This window comes from Siphateles boraxobius, unplaced genomic scaffold (genome assembly GCF_051911475.1).
Source record: "Siphateles boraxobius isolate OS27281-9 unplaced genomic scaffold, OSU_SipBor_1 143, whole genome shotgun sequence".
Lineage (NCBI taxonomy): Eukaryota > Metazoa > Chordata > Actinopteri > Cypriniformes > Leuciscidae > Siphateles > Siphateles boraxobius.
Genome location: NW_027508748.1, coordinates 1863698 through 1873620, shown reverse-complemented (window position 1 = coordinate 1873620; position 9923 = coordinate 1863698). Strand labels below are relative to the sequence as shown.

The following is a 9923-nucleotide window of genomic DNA, read 5'->3' as shown; positions in this document are numbered from 1 at the left end:
AGTGCGAGTGCAAGTGAGTAAGTGTGAGTGAGTGAGTGTGCTAGTGAGTGAGAGAGCAAGTAAGTGTGTGAGTGTGCTAGTGAGTGCGAGTGCAAGTGAGTAAGTGTGAGTGAGTGAGTGTGCTAGTGAGTGTTCTAGTGAGTGTTCTAGTGAGTGTGCTAGTGAGTGTGCTAGTGAGTCTGCGAGTGAGTCTGCGAGTGAGTCTGCGAGTGAGTCTGCGAGTGAGTCTGCGAGTGAGTCTGCGAGTGTGTCTGCGAGTGAGTGAGTGTGCGAGTGAGTGAGTGTGCGAGTGAGTGAGTGTGCGAGTGAGTGAGTGTGCGAGTGAGTGAGTGTGCGAGTGAGTGAGTGTGCGAGTGAGTGAGTGTGCGAGTGAGTGAGTGTGCGAGTGAGTGAGTGTGCGAGTGAGTGAGTGTGCGAGTGAGTGAGTGTGCGAGTGAGTGAGTGTGCGAGTGAGTGAGTGTGCGAGTGAGTGAGTGTGCGAGTGAGTGTGCGTGCGAGTGAGTGAGCGTGCGAGTGAGAGAGCGTGCGTGCGAGTGAGAGAGCGTGCGAGTGAGTGAGCGTGCGAGTGAGTGAGCGTGCGAGTGAGTGAGCGTGCGAGTGAGTGAGCGTGGGTGTGCGAGTGAGTGTGCGAGTGAGTGTGCGAGTGAGTGTGCGAGTGAGTGTGCGAGTGAGTGTGCGAGTGAGTGTGCGAGTGACTGTGCGAGTGAGTGTGCGAGTGAACGTGCGAGTGAACGTGCGAGTGAGTGTGCGAGTGAGCGTGCGAGTGAGCGTGCGAGTGAGAGTGAGTGTGAGAGTGAGTGTGAGAGTGAGTGTGAGAGTGAGTGTGAGAGTGAGAGTGAGTGTGAGAGTGAGTGTGAGAGTGAGTGTGAGAGTGAGTGTGAGTGTGAGAGTGAGTGTGAGAGTGAGTGTGAGAGTGAGTGTGAGAGTGAGTGTGAGAGTGAGTGTGAGAGTGAGTGTGAGTGTGAGAGTGAGTGTGAGAGTGAGTGTGAGAGTGAGTGTGAGAGTGAGTGTGAGAGTGAGTGTGAGTGTGATGGATTGTTTTTTAGGCCATAGAAAATATAATTAACCTGATATAAAGTCAATGGAATTCTATGCAATGTCCTCAGTAATATAGTGAATCAAACATATGTGTGTGTGTGTGTGTTTCTCTTCAGGAGGATCCAGACGCAGACGATGACATGACTCTTGGAGAGGTGAGGACATTTCTACACACAGACCGTTGAAAACCTATAGCTACGTTTACATGCACACAAACGATCCATTAGTAACTGGTTTGATGGCTCAGTCTGATTGAAAAGCCTTTGTGTCATCAAGGACAAAACAACAATTATTCTGACAGTGGCTCTGGTGACGTTATCTTTATCGCTTTCTTCGGTTCTTAACGCAGCAACTTTTGTTTGAAATGCGTGTAAATGAATATGTGAATCCGATTGCAGAGTTTGTGTTTGAGGAACAAACAGAACTGAAATCAGATTGGATTCATTCAGATTGACGAAAAAAAGTGCATGTAAACATACAGAATAATTTTTTTATATGAAGTGTATGATAATTATCATGATACCTGACTGCTAGACAGGCCTGTTTCAGTTTAAGGTGTTTTATGAACTTTTTCACATTTTTATAATTTCAGAAGACCAAGTTGTCATTATTTTTTGCTAAATTTTTCAGTATAAATAATGAGAAAAATTAAAATAATGCAAAACAACATAACATAAATCAAGAGGAGAATAAAGTGTTTTTGACAATCAACACAACAACAATCAACACAACTTCTAGAGGATTTATAAATCTTATTTAATGTTAATCTCAGCATTTACTTAAATGCTGTAAAATATATTGTTCATTCTTTGTCAATTCATTAACTAATTTTTAAAAATGAAGCCTTATTGTAAAGTGATAACAGAAATATAAAATGGAGAACGCAAAAACAGAAGTAAATCTGTGTTTCTGACTGCAGATTGAGGAGTGGGAGGAGCAACAGCTTGACGAGCAGGTGAACTTCAACAACTGCAAGATTGACCCCGCCCCCTTCCAGCTGGTGGAACGCACTTCACTGCACAAGGTGTGTGTGTGTGTGTGTGTGTGTGTGTATACATTCAGGATCTATATGAATACAAGCTGACATTTTTAATAAAGTGTTTTGCTCACACACACACATACTGACACTGGATTTATCACCTGCTTTTGCAAACTCACTTGTGGCAGGAGCAGGGAAGTGTTTATTAAGACTCGCTCTGCAGTGGTCCACACACACACACACACAGACACACACACACAGACAGATACATCATTCTCTCCTGCCGGCAGCAGTAAATATACTTAATGTCGTCCATTTATTCTCATATACACCTACAGCTTTCCACACTTGCATGGACACTCCCCTTTATCTCTCTCCATTTACACACACACACACACACACACAGACACACACACACACACTTGGAGATTTATTTTATATTATATTATACCCAAAGTGGCATGTACCATGCTTCATATTTGAATTATCATGTTTTGTGTGCAACAAAATGTGAATTCACTGGATAACTTACTAAATTTGTGGTCAGAATTTAGTTTTAAGTTTAGCAAGTTTTCAAGTAAATTTACTAAGTTAGCCACTTGTAATGTTACCCAATTTGTCATGTGCCATGCTCACAAAACATGTAAACTCAAATATGAAACGTATTTGAATTTACATGTTTTGTGTGCATGGTGCATGACATTTTGAGTAACATTTCGAAAACGTACTAAATTGTAAAACTTAATTTTATGGTCAGAATTCTGTCCACAAAGTTAGTAAGTTTTCCAGTAAACTTTAGTTTTGTGTGCATTAGTTTTGTTTTGTGTGCATTTTGTTGCTTCACATCTGAGTTTACATATTTTGTGTGTTTAGTGCATGACACTTTGAGTAACATTTCAAGCTGAAAACTTACTAAACATGTGGTCAGAATTTAGTTTTAAGTTTAGTAAGTTATCCAGTGAATTTTCATGTTTTGTGTGCATTTTGTTGCTTCACATTTGAATTCTCATATTTTGTGTGTTTAGTGCATGACACTTTGAGTAACATTTCAAGAGGAAAACACACTAAATTTAAAACTTAATTCTGTGGTTCAGTTTTCCAGTAAATTTAATATTTTTAACTTGAAATGTTACCCAAAGTGTCATGCACCAAAAACAGTCACAATGTAATTTTTCATGAAAACACTAGCATGCATTTACATATTAACTTTTTTTTATGTACTGTTTTACCTTTTATTTTTGTGCTAAGAATTTTTTGTTCTTAATTAAACATGCAAATTAGCTATGCATTGCAAAAATCTGTCGAAAAAGTTGTAACAAACCTTTTTATTTAAAATTAATTTGTTGTGCCGATATTGCCAGGTAACATACTTCCTAGTCTGTCCAGTCACATGGCCTAATTTAATAATTTGCATAAACATTTATTCACTTTGATTCAAGCTTTTATCTGAAGCTGTTTATTACAGTGCCAACGATTATTCACAGTATATAATGCCAGGTTTATTAGAAAGCTAGAATAGGAAACAAGCCAGGGTGCAGAAAATCTATATTTTTTCCAATTGTTTGTTCATTAACCAAGCCAAGTATTAATCATAAATTCTGTGCTATTCTATTTGCTTTTAACCTTTATATATTAATAAGTGACACATTTCAGATAACATTTTAACTGATGTTATGATTACATACAGTATAAAATTGTCAATATAAATTCATCACTTAATATTGTTAATAGCATATTGATTTCTTTACAAGAATGCAAGTTCAATATCCTTAATGATATTTGAGATTGATTTTTCTTTCTGCTTTATTCGAGACAAGCATGCTTTTTGGTCTTATTGTGGCAACAAAAAAGACACATTTGCTTTAAAAATAACTGTTGCTTCAAATATAGTGAATGATTTCTATACTAAAAATGTGCCTTTGATTGTAAGAGACAAAGGTTTTATGGGTTGCATCCCTCTGGTTTAGAGGATATTAAACTCATTTATTTTAAAAGACCAAAATTAAAAAATCGTGTTTCAATGATGAACCTCGTTGTCTCTCTGGCAGACTCACACCATCTTCTCTCTGCTGGGTCTGGATCATGCTTACGTCACCAGTATCGGGCGACTTATTGGAGTGGTTTCACTGAGAGAGGTGAGAGTTCAGCAGTCACACAAAAACACCAATATTATATCTCTTTTATAATCTCTTCTACTCACCAAGGCTGCATTTATTTGATCAAAAATACAATAAAAATAATAATAATGTGAAATATTATTACAATTTAAAAATAGTTGTTTTCTATGTGAATACTGTATATAGTAAAGTGTAATTTATTCCTGTGATCAAAGCTGAATTTTTTTATATGATCCTTCAGAAATATTTCTAAATGTTGAAAATAATTGTGCTGCTTCATATTTTTGTGGAAACTATGATGCATTGTTGCATCACAGGATTCTTTGAAGAATAGGAAGTTCAAAAGAACAGCATTATTTAAAAAAAAACAGAATCTTTTGTAACATTATAAATGTCTTTAATGTCACTTTTGATTATTAATTAATGGGAACGAATAATATTATGTGCGCAATTTAGTAAAACTAGGGTTCAAATTATATTGTGCGCACGAACAAATTATTATATTGTGTGCACGATTTAGGGAACAAATGATTATATTGAGCACACGATTTAGGGAAATTAGGGAACGAATTATTATATTGTGTGCACGATTTTGTAAAACTATGGTACGAACTATTATATTGTGTGCACGATTTTGTAAAACTAGGGAATGAATTATTATATTGTGTGCACAATTTCATAAAAATAGGGATTGAATTATTATATTGTGCGCACGAATTAGTAAAACTAGGGAACAAATTTTATTATGCACACGATTTCATAAAACGGGGGAACGAATTATTATATTGTGCACACAATTTCGTAAATCTTGGGAACAAATTATTGTATCAGGTGCACAATTTACTTAAAACGAAGGAACAAATTATTCCGATGTGCCGACACTTTTGAGGAGTTCTGGTTTATGTCGTAGCTGCGTAAAGCCATCGAGGGCTTCATGACGGTGAAGGGAGTGAAAGTGCGCGCCAGTTTAGTAAAACTAGGGAACAATTTTGTAAAACTAGGGAACGAATTATTATATTGTGCGCACGATTTAGTAAAACGAAGAAAGGAATTATATTGTGGGCACAATTTTGTAAAACTAGGGAACGAATTATTATATTGGGAGCACGATTTAGTAAAACAAGGGAACCAATTAGTATAGTATAAATCGTGCGCACAATATAATAATTCGCACAATTTCGTAAAACGTGGGAACGAATTGTTATATTGTGCGCACGATTTAGTAAAACTGGGGAACGAATTATTATATTGTGCGCACGATTTAGTAAAACGAAGAAAGGAATTATATTGTGGGCACAATTTTGTAAAACTAGGGAACGAATTATTATATTGGGAGCATGATTTAGTAAAACAAGGGAACCAATTAGTATAGTATAAATCGTGCGCACAATATAATAATTCGCACAATTTCGTAAAATGTGGGAACGAATTGTTATATTGTGCGCATGATTTAGTAAAACTGGGGAATGAATTATTAGATTGTGCGCACAATTTAGTAAAACTAGGGAACGAATGATTATATTGTTCGCAGGATTTAGTAAAATGAAGAAAGGAATTATATTGTGGGCACAATTTTGTAAAACTAGGGAACGAATTATTATATTGTGCGCACGATTTAGTAAAACGAAGAAAGGAATTATATTGTGGGCACAATTTAGTAAAACTAGGGAACACATTATTATAGTGTGCGCACGATTTAGTAAAACAAGGGAACCAATTAGTATAGTATAAATCCTGCGCACAATATAATAAAATGCACAATTTCGTAAAACGTATGAACGAATTGTTATATATCGTGCGCACGATTTAGTAAAACTGGGGAATTAATTATTAGATTGTGCGCACAATTTAGTAAAACTAGGGAACGAATGATTATATTGTGCGCAGGATTTAGTAAAATGAAGAAAGGAATTATTATATTGGGAGCACGATTTAGTAAAACAAGGGAACCAATTAGTATAGTATAAATCGTGCGCACAATATAATAATTCGCACAATTTCGTAAAACGTGGGAACGAATTGTTATATTGTGCGCACGATTTAGTAAAACTGGGGAACGAATTATTAGATTGTGTGCACAATTTAGTAAAACTAGGGAACGAATGATTATATTGTGCGCACGTTGTAACAATATAAAAAATGTCGTCAATAAACAAACAAAATTGTCGTAAAACGAGGGATATTGCGCGCATGATTTAGTAAAACAAGGGAACAAATTATTTTATCGTGCGCACGATTTACTTAAAACTAGCGAACAAATAATTAAAACGTGCTGATGGATTGGTGAGTCATAGAAACGAATTGTTAATTTGTAGCCACGTTATACATATTTTTTTGTCCGCATGTCATGTGTGGTGCTCTGTACATATATGAATAATACTAAAACAACTAAACGTATAACACTTTTGAGGAGTTCTGGTTTGTGTCGTAGCTGCGTAAAGCCATCGAGGGCTTCATGACGGTGAAGGGAGTGAAAGTGCGCGCCAGTTTAGTAAAACTAGGGAACAATTTTGTAAAACTAGGGAACGAATTATTATATTGTGCGCACGATTTAGTAAAACTAGGGAACGAATAAATCGTGCGCACAATATAATAATTCGCACAATTTCGTAAAACGTGGGAACGAATTGTTATATTGTGCGCACGATTTAGTAAAACGAAGAAAGGAATTATATTGCGGGCACAATTTAGTAAAACTAGGGAACACATTATTATAGTGTGAGCACGATTTAGTAAAACAAGGGAACCAATTAGTATAGTATAAATCCTGCGCACAATATAATATGTACAATTTCGTAAAACGTGGGAACGAATTGTTATATTGTGCGCATGATTTAGTAAAACTGGGGAATGAATTATTAGATTGTGCGCACAATTTAGTAAAACTAGGGAACGAATGATTATATTGTTCGCAGGATTTAGTAAAATGAAGAAAGGAATGATTATATTGTGCGCACGTCGTAACAATATAAAAAATGTCGTCAATAAACAAACAAAATTGTCGTAAAATGAGGGATCAAATTATATTGTGCGCATGATTTAGTAAAACAAGGGAACAAATATTATATCGTGCGCCTGATTTACTTTAAACTAGCGAACAAATAATTAAAACATGGTGATGGATTGGTGAGTCAAAGAAACGAATTGTTAATTTGTAGCCACGTTATACATATTTTTTGTCCGCATGTCATGTGTGGTGCCCTGTACATATATGAATAATACTAAAACAACTAAACGTATAACACTTTTGAGGAGTTCTGGTTTATGTCGTAGCTGCGTAAAGCCATCGAGGGCTCCATGACGGTGAAGGGATTGAAAGTGCGCGCCAGTTTAGTAAAACTAGGGAACAATTTTGTAAAACTAGGGAACGAATTATTATATTGTGCACACAATTTACTAAAACAAGGGAACAAATTAATCTAGTTTAAATCGTGTGCACAATATGATAATTAGCACCATTTTGTAAAAAGAGGGAACGAATTATTATATTGTGCGCAAGATTTAGTAAAACTGGGGAACATATTATATTGTGCGCACGATTTAGTAAAACTAGGGAACGAATGATTATATTGTGCGCACGTCGTAACAATATAAAAATTTTTGTCAATAAACAAAAAAAATTGTCGTAAAACGAGGGATAAAAATTTATAGTGCGCCTGATTTAGTAAAACAAGGGAACAAATTATTATATTGTGCGCATGATTTACTTTAAACTAGCGAACAAATAATTAAAACGTGATGATGGATTGGTGAGTCATAGAAACGCATTGTTAATTTGTAGCCAAGTTATACATATTTTTTTGTCCGCATGTCATGTGTGGTGCCCTGTAGTAGTATGAATAATACTAAAACAACTAAACGTATAACACTTTTGAGGAGTTGTTAACCAGCTCTGGTTTGTGTCGTAGCTGCGTAAAGCCATCGAGGGCTCCATGACGGTGAAGGGAGTGAAAGTGCGCCCCCCGCTGGCCAGTTTCAGAGACAGCGGGACGAGTGGCACGAGCAGTGAGAGCGAAGCCACTGAGCTTCACAAACTGTGGGACCGTCACACCACCATCACACTTCCCAGAGAACACCAACCAAACACCTCCGACTCCGACGACAAGTCCCAGTGACGGCACGCCAACCATTCAGAGACGCATCCAAAAAAAACTCGGGATTTTCCGCTCACTTTCAGGTCTTCCTGTCTTTACTTCCTACACTAGTGTTGGAGAATCAGGGAGCATTTAGACTTGTGTGTGTGTGTGTGTGTGTGTGTGTGTGTGTGTGTGTGCTTGCACAGTATGTGTGTTTATATGTGAGACAGATCCATATGTTACCTTTCAGCCGCTCTTTTTACTTGTGATAACACTTTACAATAAGGTTTCATTTGTTAACATTACTTAAAGGGATAGTTCACCCAAAAATGTTAATTATCCCATGATTTACCCTCCCTCAAGCCATCATAGGCGTATATGACTTTCTTCTTTCAGACGAATACAATCAAGAGTTATATTAAAAAATGTCCTGACTCTTCCAAGCTTTATAATGGCAGTGAATGGCTGTTTCTGTTTTGAAGTCCATAAAAGTGCATCTGTCCGTCATAAAAGTGAATCTATCCATCATAAAAGTGCATCTGTCCATCATAAAAGTGCATCTATCCATCATAAATGTGCATCTGTCCATCATAAAAGTGAATCTATCCATCATAAAAGTGCATATCCATCATAAAAGTGCATCTGTCCATCATAAAAGATGCACTTTTATGATGTATAGATGCACTTTTATGGACTTCAAAACAGAAACAGTCATTCACTGCCATTATAAAGCTTGGAAGAGTCAGGACATTTTTTAATATAACTCTTGATTGTATTCGTCTGAAAGAAGAAAGTCATACACACCTAGGATGGTTTGAGAGTGAGTAAATCACGGGTTAATTTTCAGTTTTGGGTGAACTATCCCTTTAACGCTTTAACTAACACTGAGCAGTGTATTTTCATTACCCTTTTCTAATGCGAGTTAATAAAAAATGTTCATGTTAGGAATGAAAGCTTATTGTAAAGTGTTAGCAATATGTTTGGACGCTTCATCTTTCGTGTTTGGAGTCTGTGGGCATTAATTCATCCCCCTACATTATGTGTGTGTGTATAAAGAGTGTATGTGAGCGGTGTAGGCGAAAGCAGAGAGAAAAGAGTGATGGAGAGAATGAGACGGAGTGGGAGTGATTTCTTTTTACTTTTTATTTGCTGTCGGCCTTTGTTCCTCTTCGAAAGCAGATTTAGTTTCTGTTTCAAGCCAAAGCGTTTATATGCGTGTTTCAGACTAACAGCAAAACCGTATCAACTCATTAAGGTTTGATACTATTATGTAATAATGCGCACTTTTATGGGTTTCTGTTTTGGAAATGACGTAGCCTGAACACTAACGTGCCTTTTTGACGGATCCATTGACACCATTTATCTTTTGCATTTTTTGCACTAAAACGACGGTTAAACACAACGATAACATATGAACTGACAATATTGTTATTCATAAAAACTAACAGTGAGTTTTTCTGTTGAAAAACTTCAAAATATGTGCTTTGCAATAACCACTAATTTTTTTTATTTTTTATTTTTTTGGTCCTTCCATTGATCCAGGAGAATGTAATGTTCTTCAGATCAGTTTAGCACTTAAAGACTTGTGTCGTGATAGAGCCAGAGATCACTGTTTGTGTCTGAATATGAAAAACACGTCAGACTGGAACATCTCTCTGTCTGTCTTTCTCTCCAAGTTTTTAATAATGTCTATGATGACTGATGAGGATTTTC

General features: G+C 36.5%; 1 protein-coding gene across 1 annotated transcript; it reads left to right on the top strand.

Annotated features, from left to right (window-relative positions):
• The first annotated feature begins 1148 nt into the window (after window positions 1–1148).
• On the top strand, window positions 1149–8516 carry LOC143738336 (chloride channel protein 2-like). The gene is made up of 5 exons (XM_077230451.1): window positions 1149–1193; window positions 1958–2062; window positions 4066–4152; window positions 8043–8384; window positions 8417–8516. Exons 1-4 carry the CDS (start codon window positions 1179–1181, stop codon window positions 8247–8249), a joined length of 414 nt encoding a protein of 137 aa, XP_077086566.1. The 5' UTR covers window positions 1149–1178; the 3' UTR covers window positions 8250–8384; window positions 8417–8516.
• The last annotated feature ends 1407 nt before the right edge of the window (window positions 8517–9923 follow it).